This window comes from Heptranchias perlo, unplaced genomic scaffold, assembly GCF_035084215.1.
Source record: "Heptranchias perlo isolate sHepPer1 unplaced genomic scaffold, sHepPer1.hap1 HAP1_SCAFFOLD_948, whole genome shotgun sequence".
Classification (NCBI taxonomy): Eukaryota; Metazoa; Chordata; class Chondrichthyes; order Hexanchiformes; family Hexanchidae; genus Heptranchias; species Heptranchias perlo.
The window spans coordinates 20,336-46,002 of record NW_027139990.1 but is presented as its reverse complement, the minus strand read 5'-3'; the positions used below and the strand labels follow the sequence as shown (position 1 = coordinate 46,002).

The window sequence follows — 25,667 nt, the reverse complement described above, 5'->3', positions numbered from 1 at the left end:
ATACTCTGTAACCCCCCTGCTCTTATACTCTGTAACCCCCCTGCTCTTATACTCTATAACCTCCCTGCTCTTTACTCTATAACCTCCCTGCTCATATACTCTGTAACCCCCCTGCTCTTATACTCTGTAACCCCCCTGCTCTTATACTCTATAACCCCCCCTGCTCTTATACTCTATAACCTCCCTGCTCTTATACTCTATAACCCCCCTGCTCTTATACTCTATAACCTCCCTGCTCTTATACTCTGTAACCTCCCTGCTCTTATACTCTGTAACCCCCCTGCTCTTATACTCTATAACCCCCCCTGCTCTTATACTCTATAACCTCCCTGCTCTTATACTCTATAACCCCCCTGCTCTTATACTCTGTAACCCCCCTGCTCTTATACTCTATAACCCCCCCTGCTCTTATACTCTATAACCTCCCTGCTCTTATACTCTATAACCCCCCTGCTCTTATACTCTGTAACCCCCCTGCTCTTATAGTCTGTAACCTCCCTGCTCTTATACTCTATAACCCCCCTGCTCTTATACTCTGTAACCCCCCTGCTCTTATACTCTGTAACCCCCCTGCTCTTATACTCTGTAACCCCCCTGCTCTTATACTCTGTAACCCCCCTGCTCTTATACTCTGTAACCTCCCTGCTCTTATACTCTATAACCCCCCTGCTCTTATACTCTGTAACCTCCCTGCTCTTATACTCTGTAACCCCCCTGCTCTTATACTCTGTAACCCCCCTGCTCTTATACTCTATAACCTCCCTGCTCTTATACTCTGTAACCCCCCTGCTCTTATACTCTGTAACCCCCCTGCTCTTATACTCTGTAACCCCCCTGCTCTTATACTCTGTAACCTCCCTGCTCTTATACTCTGTAACCCCCCTGCTCTTATACTCTGTAACCCCCCTGCTCTTATACTCTGTAACCTCCCTGCTCTTATACTCTATAACCACCCTGCTCTTATACTCTGTAACCCCCCTGCTCTTATACTCTGTAACCCCCCTGCTCTTATACTCTATAACCCCCCTGCTCTTATACTCTATAACCACCCTGCTCTTATACTCTGTAACCCCCCTGCTCTTATACTCTGTAACCCCCCTGCTCTTATACTCTGTAACCTCCCTGCTCTTATACTCTATAACCCCCCTGCTCTTATACTCTGTAACCCCCCTGCTCTTATACTCTGTAACCCCCCTGCTCTTATACTCTGTAACCCCCCTGCTCTTATACTCTATAACCCCCCTGCTCTTATACTCTGTAACCCCCCTGCTCTTATACTCTGTAACCCCCCTGCTCTTATACTCTGTAACCCCCCTGCTCTTATACTCTGTAACCCCCCTGCTCTTATACTCTGTAACCCCCCTGCTCTTTACTCTGTAACCCCCCTGCTCTTATACTCTGTAACCCCCCTGCTCTTATACTCTGTAACCCCCCTGCTCTTATACTCTGTAACCCCCCTGCTCTTATACTCTATAACCTCCCTGCTCTTATACTCTGTAACCCCCCTGCTCTTATACTCTGTAACCCCCCTGCTCTTATACTCTGTAACCCCCCTGCTCTTATACTCTGTAACCCCCCTGCTCTTATACTCTGTAACCCCCCTGCTCTTATACTCTATAACCTCCCTGCTCTTATACTCTGTAACCCCCCTGCTCTTATACTCTGTAACCCCCCTGCTCTTATACTCTGTAACCCCCCTGCTCTTATACTCTGTAACCCCCCTGCTCTTATACTCTATAACCCCCCTGCTCTTATACTCTGTAACCTCCCTGCTCTTATACTCTATAACCCCCCTGCTCTTATACTCTGTAACCCCCCTGCTCTTTACTCTATAACCCCCCTGCTCTTATACTCTATAACCCCCCTGCTCTTATACTCTGTAACCCCCCTGCTCTTATACTCTGTAACCCCCCTGTTCTTATACTCTATAACCTCCCTGCTCTTATACTCTGTAACCCCCCTGCTCTTATACTCTGTAACCCCCCTGCTCTTATACTCTATAACCCCCCTGCTCTTATACTCTGTAACCCCCCTGCTCTTATACTCTGTAACCCCCCTGCTCTTATACTCTATAACCCCCCTGCTCTTATACTCTGTAACCTCCCTGCTCTTATACTCTGTAACCCCCCTGCTCTTATACTCTATAACCTCCCTGCTCTTATACTCTGTAACCCCCCTGCTCTTATACTCTGTAACCCCCCTGCTCTTATACTCTGTAACCCCCCTGCTCTTATACTCTATAACCTCCCTGCTGTTATACTCTGTAACCCCCCTGCTCTTATACTCTGTAACCCCCCTGCTCTTATACTCTGTAACCCCCCTGCTCTTATACTCTATAACCTCCCTGCTCTTATACTCTATAACCCCCCTGCTCTTATACTCTATAACCTCCCTGCTCTTATACTCTGTAACCTCCCTGCTCTTATACTCTATAACCCCCCTGCTCTTATACTCTGTAACCCCCCTGCTCTTATACTCTATAACCCCCCTGCTCTTATACTCTGTACCCCCCCTGCTCTTATACTCTGTAACCCCCCTGCTCTTTACTCTATAACCCCCCTGCTCTTATACTCTGTACCCCCCCTGCTCTTATACTCTGTAACCCCCCTGCTCTTATACTCTATAACCCCCCTGCTCTTATACTCTGTAACCCCCCTGCTCTTATACTCTGTAACCCCCCTGCTCTTATACTCTGTAACCCCCCTGCTCTTATACTCTGTAACCCCCCTGCTCTTATACTCTATAACCTCCCTGCTCTTATACTCTGTAACCTCCCTGCTCTTATACTCTGTAACCCCCCTGCTCTTATACTCTGTAACCTCCCTGCTCTTATACTCTATAACCTCCCTGCTCTTATACTCTATAACCTCCCTGCTCTTATACTCTGTAACCCCCCTGCTCTTATACTCTGTTACCCCCCTGCTCTTATACTCTATAACCCCCCTGCTCTTTACTCTGTAACCCCCCTGTTCTTATACTCTTTAACCTCCCTGCTCTTATACTCTGTAACCCCCCTGCTCTTATACTCTGTAACCCCCCTGCTCTTATACTCTGTAACCCCTCTGCTCTTATACTCTATAACCTCCCTGCTCTTATACTCTGTAACCCCCCTGCTCTTATACTCTGTAACCCCCCTGCTCTTATACTCTATAACCCCCCTGCTCTTATACTCTATAACCCCCCTGCTCTTATACTCTGTAACCCCCCTGCTCTTATACTCTATAACCCCCCTGCTCTTATACTCTGTAACCCCCCTGCTCTTATACTCTGTAACCCCCCTGCTCTTATACTCTGTAACCCCCCTGCTCTTATACTCTGTAACCCCCCTGCTCTTATACTCTGTAACCCCCCTGCTCTTATACTCTGTAACCCCCCTGCTCTTATACTCTGTAACCCCCCTGCTCTTATACTCTGTACCCCCCTGCTCTTATACTCTGTAACCCCCCTGCTCTTATACTCTGTAACCCCCCTGCTCTTATACTCTGTAACCCCCCTGCTCTTATACTCTATAACCCCCCTGCTCTTATACTCTGTAACCTCCCTGCTCTTATACTCTGTAACCCCCCTGCTCTTATACTCTATAACCTCCCTGCTCTTTACTCTATAACCCCCCTGCTCTTATACTCTATAACCTCCCTGCTCTTATACTCTGTAACCCCCCTGCTCTTATACTCTGTAACCCCCCTGCTCTTATACTCTGTAACCCCCCTGCTCTTATACTCTGTAACCCCCCTGCTCTTATACTCTGTAACCCCCCTGCTCTTATACTCTGTAACCTCCCTGCTCTTATACTCTATAACCTCCCTGCTCTTATACTCAGTAACCCCCCTGCTCTTATACTCTGTAACCCCCCTGCTCTTATACTCTGTAACCCCCCTGCTCTTATACTCTGTAACCCCCCTGCTCTTATACTCTGTAACCCCCCTGCTCTTATACTCTATAACCTCCCTGCTCTTATACTCTGTAACCCCCCTGCTCTTATACTCTGTAACCCCCCTGCTCTTATACTCTGTAACCCCCCTGCTCTTATACTCTGTAACCCCCCTGCTCTTATACTCTATAACCCCCCTGCTCTTATACTCTATAACCTCCCTGCTCTTATACTCTGTAACCCCCCTGCTCTTATACTCTGTAACCTCCCTGCTCTTATACTCTATAACCTCCCTGCTCTTATACTCTGTAACCCCCCTGCTCTTATACTCTATAACCCCCCTGCTCTTATACTCTATAACCTCCCTGCTCTTATACTCTGTAACCCCCCTGCTCTTATACTCTGTAACCTCCCTGCTCTTATACTCTGTAACCTCCCTGCTCTTATACTCTGTAACCCCCCTGCTCTTATACTCTGTAACCCCCCTGCTCTTATACTCTATAACCTCCCTGCTCTTATACTCTGTAACCCTCCCTGCTCTTATACTCTGTACCCCCCTGCTCTTATACTCTATAACCCCCCTGCTCTTATACTCTATAACCCCCCTGCTCTTATACTCTGTACCCCCCCTGCTCTTATACTCTGTAACCCCCCTGCTCTTATACTCTGTAACCCCCCTGCTCTTATACTCTGTAACCCCCCTGCTCTTATACTCTGTAACCCCCCTGCTCTTATACTCTGTAACCCCCCTGCTCTTATACTCTATAACCTCCCTGCTCTTATACTCTGTAACCCCCCTGCTCTTATACTCTGTAACCCCCCTGCTCTTATACTCTGTACCCCCCCTGCTCTTATACTCTGTAACCCCCCTGCTCTTTACTCTATAACCTCCCTGCTCTTATACTCTGTAACCCCCCTGCTCTTATACTCTGTAACCCCCCTGCTCTTATACTCTGTAACCCCCCTGCTCTTATACTCTATAACCTCCCTGCTCTTATACTCTATAACCTCCCTGCTCTTATACTCTGTAACCCCCCTGCTCTTATACTCTATAACCTCCCTGCTCTTATACTCTGTAACCCCCCTGCTCTTATACTCTGTAACCCCCCTGCTCTTATACTCTGTAACCCCCCTGCTCTTATACTCTGTAACCCCCCTGCTCTTATACTCTGTAACCCCCCTGCTCTTATACTCTGTAACCTCCCTGCTCTTATACTCTGTAACCTCCCTGCTCTTATACTCTGTAACCTCCCTGCTCTTATACTCTGTAACCCCCCTGCTCTTATACTCTGTAACCCCCCTGCTCTTATACTCTGTAACCCCCCTGCTCTTATACTCTGTAACCCCCCTGCTCTTATACTCTATAACCTCCCTGCTAACCCTAACCCTCCCTGTGATGTGGTGACCTGAACTGGACTCATTCCTCGAGCTGTGACCTAACTCTAATTTCATTTCCTGAACGCACTCTGGTCTCACTTTCTGCAGCCATGAGTTACGATGGTCTGGAAACCGACACCAACCGTTACCGTGAAGCCGGGCAGAATGGGATGGCGACGGCCGAGCTCCCGGTGATGGGTTTCCCTGACGACGATGCCCAGGTAACCCCGTGGAATCCTCACTCGCTGGTCCAGCTCCTCGGACACCGGCCCGTGTGTCAGAGGAAGCCGTGAGGGCAAAGGTTACGGTCGCGCACTCCAACCTCGGAAACCTGCAGGCCCGCCTGTTGGGAATTCAACTGCAAGAGGCCTCGCCGGGGAACTGGTGGGGATTGGGGGGGGTGGGGGCAGACACTGACCTTTCACCCTCTGGGGACCTGGGGTCAATCCAGTCCCTGACAGAGGGGCTGAAGGGCTCCTCTCACTCTGATGGGGGTCATGGGTCAGGCACTGACCTCTCAGTTCTAAGCCGCCAATCGATGGTTTTCCCCTCACCCGACAGCAAAGACGCCAATTAAAGACCCCAGTGGAGATCGCTCACCAAACACAGGCCGGGGATCGAGCCTGGGTCTGTCCTGATCGATGAGGGGGCACGGGCCGGGGATCGAGCCTGGGTCTGTCCTGATCGATGAGGGGGCACGGGCCGGGGATCGAGCCTGGGTCTGTCCTGATCGATGAGGGGGCACAGGCCCGGGATCGAGCCTGGGTCTGTCCTGATCGATGAGGGGGCACGGAACGGGGATCGAGCCTGGGTCTGTCCTGATCGATGAGGGGGCACAGGCCGGGGATCGAGCCTGGGTCTGTCCTGATCGGTGAGGGGGCACGGGCCCGGGATCGAGCCTGGGTCTGTCCTGATCGGTGAGGGGGCACAGGCCGGGGATCGAGCCTGGGTCTGTCCTGATCGGTGAGGGGGCACAGGCCCGGGATCGAGCCTGGGTCTGTCCTGATCGATGAGGGGGCACGGGCCGGGGATCGAGCCTGGGTCTGTCCTGATCGGTGAGGGGGCACAGGCCCGGGATCGAGCCTGGGTCTGTCCTGATCGGTGAGGGGGCACAGGCCCGGGATCGAGCCTGGGTCTTTCCTGATTGGTGAGGGGCACAGGCCGGGGATCGAGCCTGGGTCTGTCCTGATCGGTGAGGGGGCACAGGCCGGGGATCGAGCCTGGGTCTGTCCTGATCGGTGAGGGGGCACAGGCCGGGGATCGAGCCTGGGTCTGTCCTGATCGATGAGGGGGCACGGGCCGGGGATCGAGCCTGGGTCTGTCCTGATCGATGAGGGGGCACGGGCCGGGGATCGAGCCTGGGTCTGTCCTGATCGGTGAGGGGCACAGGCCCGGGATCGAGCCTGGGTCTTTCCTGATCGGTGAGGGGGCACAGGCCGGGGATCGAGCCTGGGTCTGTCCTGATCGGTGAGGGGCACAGGCCGGGGATCGAGCCTGGGTCTGTCCTGATCGATGAGGGGGCACGGGCCGGGGATCGAGCCTGGGTCTGTCCTGATCGATGAGGGGGCACAGGCCCGGGATCGAGCCTGGGTCTGTCCTGATCGGTGAGGGGGCACGGGCCGGGGATCGAGCCTGGGTCTGTCCTGATCGATGAGGGGGCACGGGCCGGGGATCGAGCCTGGGTCTGTCCTGATCGATGAGGGGGCACAGGCCCGGGATCGAGCCTGGGTCTGTCCTGATCGGTGAGGGGGCACGGAACGGGGATCGAGCCTGGGTCTGTCCTGATCGATGAGGGGGCACAGGCCGGGGATCGAGCCTGGGTCTGTCCTGATCGGTGAGGGGGCACAGGCCCGGGATCGAGCCTGGGTCTGTCCTGATCGATGAGGGGGCACAGGCCCGGGATCGAGCCTGGGTCTGTCCTGATCGGTGAGGGGGCACAGGCCCGGGATCGAGCCTGGGTCTGTCCTGATCGATGAGGGGGCACAGGCCGGGGATCGAGCCTGGGTCTGTCCTGATCGATGAGGGGCACAGGCCCGGGATCGAGCCTGGGTCTGTCCTGATCGATGAGGGGGCACAGGCCCGGGATCGAGCCTGGGTCTGTCCTGATCGGTGAGGGGGCACGGGCCGGGGATCGAGCCTGGGTCTGTCCTGATCGATGAGGGGGCACAGGCCCGGGATCGAGCCTGGGTCTGTCCTGATCGGTGAGGGGGCACCGGCCGGGGATCGAGCCTGGGTCTGTCCTGATCGGTGAGGGGGCACAGGCCGGGGATCGAGCCTGGGTCTGTCCTGATCGGTGAGGGGGCACAGGCCCGGGATCGAGCCTGGGTCTTTCCTGATCGATGAGGGGGCACAGGCCCGGGATCGAGCCTGGGTCTGTCCTGATCGGTGAGGGGGCACGGGCCGGGGATCGAGCCTGGGTCTGTCCTGATCGATGAGGGGGCACGGGCCGGGGATCGAGCCTGGGTCTGTCCTGATCGATGAGGGGGCACAGGCCCGGGATCGAGCCTGGGTCTTTCCTGATTGGTGAGGGGCACAGGCCGGGGATCGAGCCTGGGTCTTTCCTGATCGGTGAGGGGGCACAGGCCGGGGATCGAGCCTGGGTCTTTCCTGATCGGTGAGGGGGCACAGGCCGGGGATCGAGCCTGGGTCTTTCCTGATCGGTGAGGGGGCACAGGCCGGGGATCGAGCCTGGGTCTTTCCTGATTGGTGAGGGGCACAGGCCGGGGATCGAGCCTGGGTCTTTCCTGATCGGTGAGGGGGCACAGGCCGGGGATCGAGCCTGGGTCTTTCCTGATCGGTGAGGGGGCACAGGCCCGGGATCGAGCCTGGGTCTTTCCTGATCGGTGAGGGGGCACAGGCCCGGGATCGAGCCTGGGTCTTTCCTGATCGGTGAGGGGGCACAGGCCGGGGATCGAGCCTGGGTCTTTCCTGATCGGTGAGGGGGCACAGGCCCGGGATCGAGCCTGGGTCTTTCCTGATCGGTGAGGGGGCACAGGCCGGGGATCGAGCCTGGGTCTGTCCTGAACGATGAGGGGGCACAGGCCGGGGATCGAGCCTGGGTGTTTCCTGTTCGGTGTGGGGGGCACAGGCCGGGGATCGAGCCTGGGTGTTTCCTGATCGGTGAGGGGGCACAGGCCCGGGATCGAGCCTGGGTCTTTCCTGATCGGTGAGGGGGCACAGGCCGGGGATCGAGCCTGGGTCTTTCCTGATCGATGAGGGGGCACAGGCCGGGGATCGAGCCTGGGTCTTTCCTGATCGGTGAGGGGGCACAGGCCCGGGATCGAGCCTGGGTCTTTCCTGATTGGTGAGGGGGCACAGGCCGGGGATCGAGCCTGGGTGTTTCCTGATCGATGAGGGGGCACAGGCCGGGGATCGAGCCTGGGTGTTTCCTGTTCGGTGAGGGGGCACAGGCCCGGGATCGAGCCTGGGTCTTTCCTGATCGGTGAGGGGGCACGGGCCGGGGATCGAGCCTGGGTCTTTCCTGATCGATGAGGGGGCACAGGCCCGGGATCGAGCCTGGGTGTTTCCTGATTGGTGAGGGGCACAGGCCGGGGATCGAGCCTGGGTGTTTCCTGATTGGTGAGGGGCACAGGCCCGGGATCGAGCCTGGGTGTTTCCTGTTCGGTGTGGGGGGCACAGGCCGGGGATCGAGCCTGGGTGTTTCCTGATTGGTGAGGGGCACAGGCCCGGGATCGAGCCTGGGTGTTTCCTGTTCGGTGTGGGGGGCTCGGTCTCTCACTGGGATCTGCTAACCCTGCCTTTCCCTCACTGTTTTGAAAGATTGATGACTTCATGGGCCCGAACCAGGATTACAATGAGGAGGAGGAGGAGCGGAAATACTTCAGACGGAAACGCCTGGCAGTGGTGAAGAACGTAATCTGTGCCAGTCTGGGGATCATGCTGACCTACGGAGTCTACTTAGGTAAGGTCAACGAGACTGTCCAGGGTCGGGGAGAGGCCCGATAGTGTAGACTGATACTACCTGACCTGGGAGTGATTGACGGGACAGTGTAGAGGGAGCTTTACTCTGTATCTAACACTGTACCTGCCCTGGGAGTGTTTGATGGGACAGTGTAGAGGGAGCTTTACTCTGTATCTAACCCTGTACCTGACCCTGGGAGTGTTTGATGGGACAGTGTAGAGGGAGCTTTACTCTGTATCTAACCCTGTACCTGACCCTGGGAGTGTTTGATGGGACAGTGTAGAGGGAGCTTTACTCTGTATCTAACCCTGTACCTGACCCTGGGAGTGTTTGATGGGACAGTGTAGAGGGAGCTTTACTCTGTATCTAACCCTGTACCTGACCCTGGGAGTGTTTGATGGGACAGTGTAGAGGGAGCTTTACTCTGTATCTAACCCTGTACCTGACCTGGGAGTGTTTGATGGGACAGTGTAGAGGGAGCTTTACTCTGTATCTAACCCTGTACCTGACCTGGGAGTGTTTGATGGGACAGTGTAGAGGGAGCTTTACTCTGTATCTAACCCTGTACCTGACCCTGGGAGTGTTTGACGGGACAGTGTAGAGGGAGCTTTACTCTGTATCTAACCCTGTCCCTGACCCTGGGAGTGTTTGATGGGACAGTGTAGAGGGAGCTTTACTCTGTATCTAACCCTGTACCTGACCCTGGGAGTGTTTGATGGGACAGTGTAGAGGGAGCTTTACTCTGTATCTAACCCTGTACCTGACCCTGGGAGTGTTTGATGGGACAGTGTAGAGGGAGCTTTACTCTGTATCTAACCCTGTATCTGCCCCTGGGAGTGTTTGATGGGACAGTGTAGAGGGAGCTTTACTCTGTATCTAACCCTGTACCTGACCCTGGGAGTGTTTGACGGGACAGTGTAGAGGGAGCTTTACTCTGTATCTAACCCTGTCCCTGACCCTGGGAGTGTTTGATGGGACAGTGTAGAGGGAGCTTTACTCTGTATCTAACCCTGTACCTGACCCTGGGAGTGTTTGATGGGACAGTGTAGAGGGAGCTTTACTCTGTATCTAACCCTGTACCTGACCCTGGGAGTGTTTGATGGGACAGTGTAGAGGGAGCTTTACTCTGTATCTAACCCTGTACCTGACCCTGGGAGTGTTTGATGGGACAGTGTAGAGGGAGCTTTACTCTGTATCTAACCCTGTACCTGACCCTGGGAGTGTTTGATGGGACAGTGTAGAGGGAGCTTTACTCTGTATCTAACCCTGTACCTGACCCTGGGAGTGTTTGATGGGACAGTGTAGAGGGAGCTTTACTCTGTATCTAACCCTGTACCTGACCTGGGAGTGTTTGATGGGACAGTGTAGAGGGAGCTTTACTCTGTATCTAATCCTGTACCTGACCCTGGGAGTGTTTGATGGGACAGTGTAGAGGGAGCTTTACTCTGTATCTAACCCTGTACCTGACCCTGGGAGTGTTTGATGGGACAGTGTAGAGGGAGCTTTACTCTGTATCTCACCCTGTACCTGCCCTGGGAGTGTTTGATGGGACAGTGTGGAGGGAGCTTTACTCTGTATCTAACCCTGTACCTGACCCTGGGAGTGTTTGACGGGACAGTGTAGAGGGAGCTTTACTCTGTATCGAACCCTGTACCTGACCCTGGGAGTGTTTGATGGGACAGTGTAGAGGGAGCTTTACTCTGTATCTCACCCTGTACCTGACCCTGGGAGTGTTTGATGGGACAGTGTAGAGGGAGCTTTACTCTGTATCTAACCCTGTACCTGACCCTGGGAGTGTTTGATGGGACAGTGTAGAGGGAGCTTTACTCTGTATCTAACCCTGTACCTGACCCTGGGAGTGTTTGATGGGACAGTGTAGAGGGAGCTTTACTCTGTATCTAACCCTGTACCTGACCCTGGGAGTGTTTGATGGGACAGTGTAGAGGGAGCTTTACTCTGTATCTAACCCTGTACCTGACCCTGGGAGTGTTTGATGGGACAGTGTAGAGGGAGCTTTACTCTGTATCTAACCCTGTACCTGACCCTGGGAGTGTTTGATGGGACAGTGTAGAGGGAGCTTTACACTGTATCTAACCCTGTACCTGCCCTGGGAGTGTTTGATGGGACAGTGTAGAGGGAGCTTTACTCTGTATCTAACCCTGTACCTGCCCTGGGAGTGTTTGATGGGACAGTGTAGAGGGAGCTTTACTCTGTATCTAACCCTGTACCTGCCCTGGGAGTGTTTGATGGGACAGTGTAGAGGGAGCTTTACTCTGTATCTAACCCTGTACCTGACCTGGGAGTGATTGACGGGACAGTGTAGAGGGAGCTTTACTCTGTATCTAACCCTGTGCCTGCCCTGGGAGTGTTTGATGGGACAGTGTAGAGGGAGCTTTACTCTGTATCTAACCCTGTACCTGACCCTGGGAGTGTTTGATGGGACAGTGTAGAGGGAGCTTTACTCTGTATCTAACCCTGTACCTGACCCTGGGAGTGTTTGATGGGACAGTGTAGAGGGAGCTTTACTCTGTATCTAACCCTGTACCTGACCCTGGGAGTGTTTGATGGGACAGTGTAGAGGGAGCTTTACTCTGTATCTAACCCTGTACCTGACCCTGGGAGTGTTTGATGGGACAGTGTAGAGGGAGCTTTACTCTGTATCTAACCCTGTACCTGACCCTGGGAGTGTTTGATGGGACAGTGTAGAGGGAGCTTTACTCTGTATCTAACCCTGTACCTGACCCTGGGAGTGTTTGATGGGACAGTGTAGAGGGAGCTTTACTCTGTATCTAACCCTGTACCTGACCCTGGGAGTGTTTGATGGGACAGTGTAGAGGGAGCTTTACTCTGTATCTCACCCTGTCCCTGACCCTGGGAGTGTTTGATGGGACAGTGTAGAGGGAGCTTTACTCTGTATCTAACCCTGTACCTGACCCTGGGAGTGTTTGATGGGACAGTGTAGAGGGAGCTTTACTCTGTATCTAACCCTGTACCTGACCCTGGGAGTGTTTGACGGGACAGTGTAGAGGGAGCTTTACTCTGTATCTAACCCTGTACCTGACCCTGGGAGTGTTTGATGGGACAGTGTAGAGGGAGCTTTACTCTGTATCTAACCCTGTACCTGACCCTGGGAGTGTTTGATGGGACAGTGTAGAGGGAGCTTTACTCTGTATCTAACCCTGTACCTGACCCTGGGAGTGTTTGATGGGACAGTGTAGAGGGAGCTTTACTCTGTATCTCACCCTGTCCCTGACCCTGGGAGTGTTTGATGGGACAGTGTAGAGGGAGCTTTACTCTGTATCTAACCCTGTACCTGACCCTGGGAGTGTTTGATGGGACAGTGTAGAGGGAGCTTTACTCTGTATCTAACCCTGTACCTGACCCTGGGAGTGTTTGATGGGACAGTGTGGAGGGAGCTTTACTCTGTATCTAACCCTGTACCTGACCCTGGGAGTGTTTGATGGGACAGTGTAGAGGGAGCTTTACTCTGTATCTAACCCTGTCCCTGACCCTGGGAGTGTTTGATGGGACAGTGCGGAGGGAGTTTTACTCTGTATCTAACCCTGTACCTGACCCTGGGAGTGTTTGATGGGACAGTGTGGAGGGAGCTTTACTCTGTATCTAACCCTGTACCTGACCCTGGGAGTGTTTGATGGGACAGTGTAGAGGGAGCTTTACTCTGTATCTAACCCTGTACCTGACCCTGGGAGTGTTTGATGGGACAGTGTGGAGGGAGCTTTACTCTGTATCTAACCCTGTACCTGACCCTGGGAGTGTTTGATGGGACAGTGTAGAGGGAGCTTTACTCTGTATCTAACCCTGTACCTGACCCTGGGAGTGTTTGATGGGACAGTGTGGAGGGAGCTTTACTCTGTATCTAACCCTGTACCTGACCCTGGGAGTGTTTGATGGGACAGTGTGGAGGGAGCTTTACTCTGTATCTAACCCTGTACCTGACCCTGGGAGTGTTTGATGGGACAGTGTAGAGGGAGCTTTACTCTGTATCTAACCCTGTACCTGACCCTGGGAGTGTTTGATGGGACAGTGTGGAGGGAGCTTTACTCTGTATCTAACCCTGTACCTGACCCTGGGAGTGTTTGATGGGACAGTGTAGAGGGAGCTTTACTCTGTATCTAACCCTGTACCTGACCCTGGGAGTGTTTGATGGGACAGTGTGGAGGGAGCTTTACTCTGTATCTAACCCTGTACCTGACCCTGGGAGTGTTTGATGGGACAGTGTGGAGGGAGCTTTACTCTGTATCTAACCCTGTACCTGCCCTGGGAGTGTTTGATGGGACAGTGTAGAGGGAGCTTTACTCTGTATCTAACCCTGTACCTGACCCTGGGAGTGTTTGATGGGACAGTGTGGAGGGAGCTTTACTCTGTATCTAACCCTGTACCTGCCCTGGGAGTGTTTGATGGGACAGTGTAGAGGGAGCTTTACTCTGTATCTAACCCTGTACCTGACCCTGGGAGTGTTTGATGGGACAGTGTAGAGGGAGCTTTACTCTGTATCTAACCCTGTACCTGCCCTGGGAGTGTTTGACGGGACAGTGTAGAGGGAGCTTTACTCTGTATCTAACCCTGTACCTGACCCTGGGAGTGTTTGATGGGACAGTGTAGAGGGAGCTTTACTCTGTATCTAACCCTGTACCTGACCCTGGGAGTGTTTGATGGGACAGTGTAGAGGGAGCTTTACTCTGTATCTAACCCTGTACCTGACCCTGGGAGTGTTTGATGGGACAGTGTAGAGGGAGCTTTACTCTGTATCTAACCCTGTACCTGCCCTGGGAGTGTTTGATGGGACAGTGTAGAGGGAGCTTTACTCTGTATCTAACCCTGGACCTGACCCTGGGAGTGTTTGATGGGACAGTGTAGAGGGAGCATTACTCTGTATCTAACCCTGTACCTGACCCTGGGAGTGTTTGACGGGACAGTGTAGAGGGAGCTTTACTCTGTATCTAACCCTGTACCTGACCCTGGGAGTGTTTGATGGGACAGTGTAGAGGGAGCTTTACTCTGTATCTAATCCTGTACCTGACCCTGGGAGTGATTGATGGGACAGTGTGGAGGGAGCTTTACTCTGTATCTAACCCTGTACCTGACCCTGGGAGTGTTTGATGGGACAGTGTAGAGGGAGCTTTACTCTGTATCTAACCCTGTACCTGACCCTGGGAGTGTTTGATGGGACAGTGTAGAGGGAGCTTTACTCTGTATCTAACCCTGTACCTGACCCTGGGAGTGTTTGATGGGACAGTGTAGAGGGAGCTTTACTCTGTATCTAACCCTGTCCCTGACCCTGGGAGTGTTTGATGGGACAGTGTAGAGGGAGCTTTACTCTGTATCTAACCCTGTACCTGACCCTGGGAGTGTTTGATGGGACAGTGTAGAGGGAGCTTTACTCTGTATCTAACCCTGTACCTGACCCTGGGAGTGTTTGATGGGACAGTGTGGAGGGAGCTTTACTCTGTATCTAACCCTGTACCTGACCTGGGAGTGTTTGATGGGACAGTGTAGAGGGAGCTTTACTCTGTATCTAACCCTGTCCCTGACCCTGGGAGTGTTTGATGGGACAGTGTAGAGGGAGCTTTACTCTGTATCTAACCCTGTACCTGCCCTGGGAGTGTTTGACGGGACAGTGTAGAGGGAGCTTTACTCTGTATCTAACCCTGTACCTGACCCTGGGAGTGTTTGACGGGACAGTGTAGAGGGAGCTTTACTCTGTATCTAACCCTGTACCTGCCCTGGGAGTGTTTGATGGGACAGTGTAGAGGGAGCTTTACTCTGTATCTAACCCTGTACCTGCCCTGGGAGTGTTTGATGGGACAGTGTAGAGGGAGCTTTACTCTGTATCTAACGCTGTACCTGACCCTGGGAGTGTTTGATGGGACAGTGTAGAGGGAGCTTTACTCTGTATCTAACCCTGTACCTGACCCTGGGAGTGTTTGATGGGACAGTGTAGAGGGAGCTTTACTCTGTATGTAACCCTGTACCTGCCCTGGGAGTGTTTGATGGGACAGTGTAGAGGGAGCTTTACTCTGTATCTAACCCTGTACCTGACCCTGGGAGTGTTTGACGGGACAGTGTAGAGGGAGCTTTACTCTGTATCTAACCCTGTACCTGACCCTGGGAGTGTTTGATGGGACAGTGTAGAGGGAGCTTTACTCTGTATCTAACCCTGTACCTGACCCTGGGAGTGTTTGATGGGACAGTGTAGAGGGAGCTTTACTCTGTATCTAACCCTGTACCTGACCCTGGGAGTGTTTGATGGGACAGTGTGGAGGGAGCTTTACTCTGTATCTAACCCTGTACCTGCCCTGGGAGTGTTTGATGGGACAGTGTAGAGGGAGCTTTGCTCTGTATCTAACCCTGTACCTGACCCTGGGAGTGTTTGATGGGACAGTGTAGAGGGAGCTTTACTCTGTATCTAACCCTGTACCTGACCCTGGGAGTGTTTGATGGGACAGTGTAGAGGGAGCTTTACTCTGTATCTAACCCTGTACCTGACCCTGGGAGTGTTTGATGGGACAGTGTAGAGGGAGCTTTACTCTGTATCTAACCCTGTACCTGACCCTGGGAGTGTTTGATGGGACAGTGTAGAGGGAGCTTTACTCTGTATCTAACCCTGTACCTGACCCTGGGAGTGTTTGATGGGACAGTGTGGAGGGAGCTTTACTCTGTATCTAACCCTGTACCTGCCCTGGGAGTGTTTGATGGGACAGTGTAGAGGGAGCTTTGCTCTGTATCTAACCCTGTACCTGACCCTGGGAGTGTTTGATGGGACAGTGTAGAGGGAGCTTTACTCTGTATCTAACCCTGTACCTGACCCTGGGAGTGTTTGATGGGACAGTGTAGAGGGAGCTTTACTCTGTATCTAACCCTGTACCTGACCCTGGGAGTGTTTGATGGGACAGTGTGGAGGGAGCTTTACTCTGTATCTAACCCTGTCCCTGACCCTGGGAGTGTTTGATGGGACAGTGTAGAGGGAGCTTTACTCTGTATCTAACCCTGTACCTGACCCTGGGAGTGTTTGATGGGACAGTGTAGAGGGAGCTTTACTCTGTATCTAACCCTGTCCCTGACCCTGGGAGTGTTTGATGGGACAGTGTAGAGGGAGCTTTACTCTGTATCTAACCCTGTCCCTGACCCTGGGAGTGTTTGATGGGACAGTGTAGAGGGAGCTTTACTCTGTATCTAACCCTGTACCTGCCCTGGGAGTGTTTGATGGGACGGTGTAGAGGGAGCTTTACTCTGTATCTAACCCTGTACCTGACCCTGGGAGTGTTTGATGGGACAGTGTAGAGGGAGCTTTACTCTGTATCTAACCCTGTACCTGCCCTGGGAGTGTTTGATGGGACAGTGTAGAGGGAGCTTTACTCTGTATCTAACCCTGTACCTGACCCTGGGAGTGTTTGATGGGACAGTGTAGAGGGAGCTTTACTCTGTATCTAACCCTGTACCTGACCCTGGGAGTGTTTGATGGGACAGTGTAGAGGGAGCTTTACTCTGTATCTAACCCTGTCCCTGACCCTGGGAGTGTTTGATGGGACAGTGTAGAGGGAGCTTTACTCTGTATCTAACCCTGTACCTGCCCTGGGAGTGTTTGATGGGACAGTGTAGAGGGAGCTTTACTCTGTATCTAACCCTGTCCCTGACCCTGGGAGTGTTTGATGGGACAGTGTAGAGGGAGCTTTACTCTGTATCTAACCCTGCACCTGATCCTGGGAGTGTTTGATGGGACAGTGTAGAGGGACCTTCACTCTGGATCTTCATCTGTTGATGGCTCGATGCTCTGCTGCCCTCCTCAGGCCTGCTCCAGATGCAGCTCATTCTCCACTACGATGAGACTTATCGTGAGGTGAAATATGGCAACATGGGACTGGAGGACATCGACAAGAAGATGCTGATGGGAATAAATGTGACTCCGATCGTGGCCCTTCTCTACACGCCCGTCCTCATCAGGTGAGACCGTCCCCGGGCCGGGATTTAACCGCTGGCACTGGGGGGCAGTGGCAGGTCTGTGGGCCTGGGCCTTTCCTGCTCGGTGTGGGGCACGGGCCCGGGATCGAGCCTGGGTCTTTCCTGCTCGGTGTGGGGCACGGGCCCGGGATCGAGCCTGGGCCTTCCCTGCTCGGTGTGGGGCACGGGCCCGGGATCGAGCCTGGGCCTTTCCTGCTCGGAGAGGGGCACGGGCCCGGGATCGAGCCTGGGACTTTCCTGCTCGGAGAGGGGCACGGGCCCGGGATCGAGTCTGGGACTTTCCTGCTCGGTGTGGGGCACGGGCCCGGGATCGAGCCTGGGCCTTTCCTGCTCGGAGAGGGGCACGGTCCCGGGATCGAGCCTGGGCCTTTCCTGCTCGGTGTGGGGCACGGGCCCGGGATCGAGCCTGGGACTTTCCTGCTCGGTGTGGGACACAGGCCCGGGATCGAGTCTGGGACTTTCCTGCTCGGTGTGGGGCACGGGCCGGGATCGAGCCTGGGCCTTTCCTGCTCGGTGTGGGGGCACGGGCCCGGGATCGAGCCTGGGCCTTTCCTGCTCGGAGAGGGGCACGGGCCCGGGATCGAGCCTGGGCCTTTCCTGCTCGGTGTGGGGCACGGGCCGGGATCGAGCCTGGGCCTTTCCTGCTCGGTGTGGGGCACGGGCCCGGGATCGAGGCTGGGACTTTCCTGCTCGGTGTGGGGCACGGGCCCGGGATCGAGCCTGGGCCTTTCCTGCTCGGAGTGGGGCACAGGCCCGGGATCGAGCCTGGGTCTTTCCTGCTTGGAGTGGGGCACAGGCCCGGGATCGAGCCTGGGCCTTTCCTGCTCGGAGTGGGGGACGCAGGCCCGGGATCGAGCCTGGGACTTTCCTGCTCGGTGTGGGACACAGGCCCAGGATCGAGCCTGGGACTTTCCTGCTCGGTGTGGGGCACGGGCCCGGGATCGAGCCTGGGCCTTTCCTGCTCGGTGTGGGGACACAGGCCCGGGATCGAGCCTGGGCCTTTCCTGCTCGGTGTGGGGCACGGGCCCGGGATCGAGTTGGGACTTTCCTGCTCGGAGTGGGGCACGGGCCGGGATCGAGCCTGGGACTTTCCTGCTCGGTGTGGGACACAGGCCTGGGATCGAGCCTGGGTCTTTCCTGCTCGGAGTGGGGCACAGGCCCGGGATCGAGCCTGGGCCTTTCCTGCTCGGTGTGGGGGACGGGCCCGGGATCGAGCCTGGGCCTTTCCTGCTCGGTGTGGGACACAGGCCTGGGATCGAGCCTGGGCCTTTCCTGCTCGGTGTGGGACACAGGCCTGGGATCGAGCCTGGGTCTTTCCTGCTCGGTGTGGGGCACGGGCCCGGGATCGAGCCTGGGCCTTTCCTGCTCGGAGTGGGGCACGGGCCCGGGATTGAGCCTGGGCCTTTCCTGCTCGGAGTGGGGGACACAGGCCTGGGATCAAGCCTGGGCCTTTCCTGCTCGGTGTGGGGGCTCAGTCCCACGTCGGGTGGGTTCCGATCAGCTCAGTCAACCAACACAGTTGGGGTTAATCATAGAATCATAGAATCATAGAATCATAGAAGTTTACAACATGGAAACAGGCCCTTCGGCCCAACATGTCCATGTCGCCCAGTTTATACCACTAAGCTAGTCCCAATTGCCTGCACTTGGCCCATATCCCTCTATACCCATCTTACCCATGTAACTGTCCAAATGCTTTTTAAAAGACAAAATTGTACCCGCCTCCACTACTGCCTCTGGCAGCTCGTTCCAGACACTCACCACCCTTTGAGTGAAAAAATTGCCCCTCTGGATCCTTTTGTATCTCTCCCCTCTCACCTTAAATCTATGTCCCCTCGTTATAGACTCCCCTACCTTTGGGAAAAGATTTTGACTATCTACCTTATCTATGCCCCTCATTATTTTATAGACTTCTATAAGATCACCCCTTAACCTCCTACTCTCCAGGGAAAAAAGTCCCAGTCTATCTAACCTCTCCCTGTAAGTCAAACCATCAAGTCCCGGTAGCATCCTAGTAAATCTTTTCTGCACTCTTTCTAGTTTAATAATATCCTTTCTATAATAGGGTGACCAGAACTGTACACAGTATTCCAAGTGTGGCCTCACCAATGCCCTGTACAACTTCAACAAGACATCCCAACTCCTGCATTCAATGTTCTGACCAATGAAACCAAGCATGCTGAATGCCTTCTTCACCACCCTATCCACCTGTGACTCCACTTTCAAGGAGCTATGAACCTGTACTCCTTGATCTCTTTGTTCTATAACTCTCCCCAATGCCCTACCATTAACGGAGTAGGTCCTGGCCCGATTCGATCTACCAAAATGCATCACCTCACATTTATCTAAATTAAACTCCATCTGCCATTCATCGGCCCACTGGCCCAATTTATCAAGATCCCGTTGCAATCCTAGATAACCTTCTTCACTGTCCACAATGCCACCAACCTTGGTGTCATCTGCAAACTTACTGACCATGCCTCCTAAATTCTCATCCAAATCATTAATATAAATAACAAATAACAGCGGACCCAGCACCGATCCCTGAGGCACACCGCTGGTCACAGGCCTCCAGTTTGAAAGACAGCCCTCCACAACCACCCTCTGTCTTCTGTCGTCAAGCCAATTTTGTATCCAATTGGCTACCTCACCTTGGATCCCATGAGATTTAACCTTATGCAACAACCTACCATGCGGTACCTTGTCAAAGGCTTTGCTAAAGTCCATGTAGACCACGTCTACTGCACAGCCCTCATCTATCTTCTTGGTTACCCCTTCAAAAAACTCAATCAAATTCGTGAGACATGATTTTCCTCTCACCAAACCATGCTGACTGTTCCTAATCAGTCCCTGCCTCTCCAAATGCCTGTAGATCCTGTCCCTCAGAATACCCTCTAACAACTTACCCACTACAGATGTCAGGCTCACTGGTCTGTAGTTCCCAGGCTTTTCCCTGCCGCCCTTCTTAAACAAAGGCACAACATTTGCTACCCTCCAATCTTCAGGCACCTCACCTGCAGCGGTGGATGATTCAAATATCTCTGCTAGGGGACCCGCAATTTCCTCCCTAACCTCCCATAACGTCCTGGGATACATTTCATCAGGTCCCGGAGATTTATCTACCTTGATGCGCGTTAAGACTTCCAGCACCTCCCTCTCTGTAATATGTACACTCCTCAAGACATCACTATTTATTTCCCCAAGTTCCCTAACATCCATGCCTTTCTCAACCGTAAATACCGATGTGAAATATTCATTCAGGATCTCACCCATCTCTTGTGGTTCCGCACATAGATGACCTTGTTGATCCTTCAGAGGAGACTGAGGGGTGTGGAGGCCCCGTTGGGGAGTTTTGCCATACCAGAGCCCCAGGCCCAGTTGGGAGGTTTGGTCTGGGCCTGCGAGGTGGGCAGGGAGCGGACAGGATCCTGATTGAGGTCGTAACCTGTGCTCGGAGGGTGAAAGGGGGCGAGATCTCATCGAACCGGCTCTGCTCTGATCTCTATCCAGGTTCCTTGGCACCAAATGGATGATGTTTCTGGCCATCGGCATTTACTCCCTGTTCGTGTCAACCAATTACTGGGAACGTTACTACACGCTGGTCCCATCAGCCGTCGCCATCGGTGCAGCGATCGTCCCTCTCTGGGCCTCCGTGGGAAACTACATCACCAGGTCTGCCTGAAACAGGAGGGGTGTGTCGAGGGAGTTCGGTCCTGCAACTGCCCCCTGTGTACGGTATCTAACCTGTACTGTACCTGACCCAGAGAGTGTTTGATGGGACAGTGTCGAGGGAGCTTTACTCTGTATCTAACCTGTACTGTACCTGACCCAGAGAGTGTTTGATGGGACAGTGTAGAGGGAGCTTTACTCTGTATCTAACCCTGTACCTGACCCAGAGAGTGTTTGATGGGACAGTGCAGAGGGAGCTTTACTCTGTATCTCACCCTGTACCTGACCCAGAGAGTGTTTGATGGGACAGTGTAGAGGGAGCTTTACTCTGTATCTAACCCTGTACCTGACCCAGAGAGTGTTTGATGGGACAGTGTAGAGGGAGCTTTACTCTGTATCTAACCTGTACTGTACCTGACCCAGAGAGTGTTTGATGGGACAGTGTAGAGGGAGCTTTACTCTGTATCTAACCCTGTACCTGACCCAGAGAGTGTTTGATGGGACAGTGTAGAGGGAGCTTTACTCTGTATCTAACCCTGTACCTGACCCTGGGAGTGTTCAATGGGACAGTGTCGAGGGAGCTTTACTCTGTATCTAACCCTGTACCTGACCCTGGGAGTGTTTGATGGGACAGTGCAGAGGGAGCTTTACTCTGTATCTCACCCTGTACCTGACCCTGGGAGTGTTTGATGGGACAGTGTAGAGGGAGCTTTACTCTGTATCTAACCCTGTACCTGACCCTGGGAGTGTTTGATGGGACAGTGTAGAGGGAGCTTTACTCTGTATCTAACCCTGTACCTGACCCTGGGAGTGTTCAATGGGACAGTGTCGAGGGAGCTTTACTCTGTATCTAACCCTGTACCTGACCCTGGGAGTGTTTGATGGGACAGTGTAGAGGGAGCTTTACTCTGTATCTCACCCTGTACCTGACCCTGGGAGTGTTTGATGGGACAGTGTAGAGGGAGCTTTACTCTGTATCTAACCCTGTACCTGACCCTGGGAGTGTTTGATGGGACAGTGTAGAGGGAGCTTTACTCTGTATCTAACCCTGTACCTGACCCTGGGAGTGTTTAATGGGACAGTGTCGAGGGAGCTTTACTCTGTATCTAACCCTGTACCTGACCCTGGGAGTGTTTGATGGGACAGTGTAGAGGGAGCTTTACTCTGTATCTAACCCTGTACCTGACCCAGAGAGTGTTTGATGGGACAATGTAGAGGGAGCTTTACTCTGTATCTAACCCTGTACCTGACCCTGGGAGTGTTTGACGGGACAGTGTAGAGGGAGCTTTACTCTGTATCTAACCCTGTACCTGACCCAGAGAGTGTTTGATGGGACAATGTGGAGGGAGCTTTACTCTGTATCTAACCCGTACTGTACCTGACCCTGGGAGTGTTTGATGGGACAGTGTAGAGGGAGCTTTAATCTGTATCTAACCCTATACCTGACCCTGGGAGTGTTTGATGGGACAGTGTAGAGGGAGCTTTACTCTGTATCTAACCCTGTACCTGACCCTGGGAGTGTTTGATGGGACAGTGTAGAGGGAGCTTTACTCTGTATCTAACCCTGTACCTGCCCTGGGAGTGTTTGATGGGACAGTGTAGAGGGAGCTTTACTCTGTATCGAACCCTGTACCTGACCCTGGGAGTGTTTGATGGGACAGTGTAGAGGGAGCTTTACTCTGTATCTAACCCTGTACCTGACCCTGGGAGTGTTTGATGGGACAGTGTAGAGGGAGCTTTACTCTGTATCTAACCCTGTACCTGACCCTGGGAGTGTTTGATGGGACAGTGTAGAGGGAACTTTACTCTGTATCTAACCCTGTACCTGACCCTGGGAGTGTTTGATGGGACAGTGCAGAGGGAGCTTTACTCTGTATCTAACCCTGTACCTGACCCTGGGAGTGTTTGATGGGACAGTGCAGAGGGAGCTTTATTCTGTATCGAACCCTGTACCTGACCCTGGGAGTGTTTGATGGGACAGTGTCGAGGGAGCTTTACTCTGTATCGAACCCTGTACCTGACCCTGGGAGTGTTTGATGGGACAGTGTAGAGGGAGCTTTACTCTGTATCTAACCCTGTACCTAACCCTGGGAGTGTTTGATGGGACGGTGTAGAGGGAGCTTTACTCTGTATCTAACCCTGTACCTGACCCTGGGAGTGTTTGATGGGACAGTGCAGAGGGAGCTTTATTCTGTATCGAACCCTGTACCTGACCCTGGGAGTGTTTGATGGGACAGTGTCGAGGGAGCTTTACTCTGTATCGAACCCTGTACCTGACCCTGGGAGTGTTTGATGGGACAGTGTAGAGTGAGCTTTACTCTGTATCTAATCCTGTACCTGACCCTGGGAGTGATTGATGGGACAGTGTAGAGGGAGCTTTACTCTGTATCTAACCCTGTACCTGCCCTGGGAGTGTTTGATGGGACAGTGTAGAGGGAGCTTTACTCTGAATCTAACCCTGTACCTGCCCTGGGAGTGTTTGATGGGACAGTGTAGAGGGAGCTTTACTCTGTATCTAACCCTGTACCTGACCCTGGGAGTGTTTGATGGGACAGTGTAGAGGGAGCTTTACTCTGTATCTAACCCTGTACCTGACCCTGGGAGTGATTGATGGGACAGTGTAGAGGGAGCTTTACTCTGTATCTAACCCTGCACCTGACCCTGGGAGTGTTTGACGGGACAGTGTAGAGGGAGCTTTACTCTGTATCTAACCCTGTACCTGACCCTGGGAGTGTTTGATGGGACAGTGTAGAGGGAGCTTTACTCTGTATCTAACCCTGTACCTGCCCTGGGAGTGTTTGATGGGACAGTGTAGAGGGAGCTTTACTCTGTATCTAATCCTGCACCTGACCCTGGGAGTGTTTGACGGGACAGTGTAGAGGGAGCTTTACTCTGTATCTAACCCTGTACCTGACCCTGGGAGTGTTTGATGGGACAGTGTAGAGGGAGCTTTACTCTGTATCTAATCCTGTACCTGACCCTGGGAGTGATTGATGGGACAGTGCAGAGGGAGCTTTATTCTGTATCGAACCCTGTACCTGACCCTGGGAGTGTTTGATGGGACAGTGTCGAGGGAGCTTTACTCTGTATCGAACCCTGTACCTGACCCTGGGAGTGTTTGATGGGACAGTGTAGAGTGAGCTTTACTCTGTATCTAATCCTGTACCTGACCCTGGGAGTGATTGATGGGACAGTGTAGAGGGAGCTTTACTCTGTATCTAACCCTGTACCTGCCCTGGGAGTGTTTGATGGGACAGTGTAGAGGGAGCTTTACTCTGAATCTAACCCTGTACCTGCCCTGGGAGTGTTTGATGGGACAGTGTAGAGGGAGCTTTACTCTGTATCTAACCCTGTACCTGACCCTGGGAGTGTTTGATGGGACAGTGTAGAGGGAGCTTTACTCTGTATCTAACCCTGTACCTGACCCTGGGAGTGATTGATGGGACAGTGTAGAGGGAGCTTTACTCTGTATCTAACCCTGCACCTGACCCTGGGAGTGTTTGACGGGACAGTGTAGAGGGAGCTTTACTCTGTATCTAACCCTGTACCTGACCCTGGGAGTGTTTGATGGGACAGTGTAGAGGGAGCTTTACTCTGTATCTAACCCTGTACCTGCCCTGGGAGTGTTTGATGGGACAGTGTAGAGGGAGCTTTACTCTGTATCTAATCCTGCACCTGACCCTGGGAGTGTTTGACGGGACAGTGTAGAGGGAGCTTTACTCTGTATCTAACCCTGTACCTGACCCTGGGAGTGTTTGATGGGACAGTGTAGAGGGAGCTTTACTCTGTATCTAATCCTGTACCTGACCCTGGGAGTGATTGATGGGACAGTGTAGAGGGAGCTTTACTCTGTATCTAACCCTGTACCTGACCCTGGGAGTGTTTGATGGGACAGTGTAGAGGGAGCTTTACTCTGTATCTAACCCTGTACCTGACCCTGGGAGTGTTTGATGGGACAGTGTAGAGGGAGCTTTACTCTGTATCTAACCCTGTACCTGCCCTGGGAGTGTTTGATGGGACAGTGTAGAGGGAGCTTTACTCTGTATCTAACCCTGTACCTGCCCTGGGAGTGTTTGATGGGACAGTGTAGAGGGAGCTTTACTCTGTATCTAACCCTGTACCTGACCCTGGGAGTGTTTGATGGGACAGTGTAGAGGGAGCTATACTCTGTATCTAACGCTGTACCTGACCCTGGGAGTGTTTGATGGGACAGTGTAGAGTGAGCTTTACTCTGTATCTAACACTGTACCTGACCCTGGGAGTGTTTGATGGGACAGTGTAGAGGGAGCTTTACTCTGTATCTAACCCTGTACCTGACCCTGGGAGTGTTTGATGGGACAGTGGATAATGTCGAGTGCTGATTCCCGTTATTTTTTGCGAATTACACTTTGTTTCTCATCACAGAATGGCACAGAAATATTATGAATATGTGAATTACAAAGACCAGAATGTTCAGCAACAAAAGAGGCCACCCAGAGGAAGTTGTCACAAATATATCATCATCTTCCAGTCAATGTTTTACTTCTTTTTCAATGTAAGTCCAGTGACCCCTGGATTAGAGAGAGGGGGAAATCAGCCAGGGTTCCTGCTCCTGATCACTGTCCAGTGACCCCTGGATTAGAGAGAGGGGGAAATCAGCCAGGGTTCCTGCTCCCGATCACTGTCCAGTGACCCCTGGATTAGAGAGAGGGGGAAATCAGCCAGGGTTCCTGCTCCTGATCACTGTCCAGTGACCCCTGGGTTAGAGAGAGGGGGAAATCAGCCAGGGTTCCTGCTCCTGATCACTGTCCAGTGACCCCTGGATTAGAGAGAGGGGGAAATCAGCCAGGGTTCCTGCTCCTGATCACT

The 25,667-nt window shown here is 53.2% G+C and overlaps 1 protein-coding gene across 1 annotated transcript in view; it reads left to right on the top strand.

Moving 5' to 3' along the window:
- unc93b1 (unc-93 homolog B1, TLR signaling regulator) overlaps positions 1-25,667 on the top strand; it is a 49,602-nt gene that overhangs the window by 5,750 nt on the left and 18,185 nt on the right. Inside the window, exons 2-6 of the mRNA XM_067981826.1 lie at positions 5,357-5,469; positions 9,029-9,170; positions 16,979-17,132; positions 20,661-20,822; positions 25,224-25,353. Of these exons, the coding sequence (XP_067837927.1) occupies positions 5,359-5,469; positions 9,029-9,170; positions 16,979-17,132; positions 20,661-20,822; positions 25,224-25,353 (699 nt within the window). The 5' untranslated portion in view covers positions 5,357-5,358. The remainder of the gene's footprint in view (positions 1-5,356; positions 5,470-9,028; positions 9,171-16,978; positions 17,133-20,660; positions 20,823-25,223; positions 25,354-25,667) is intronic.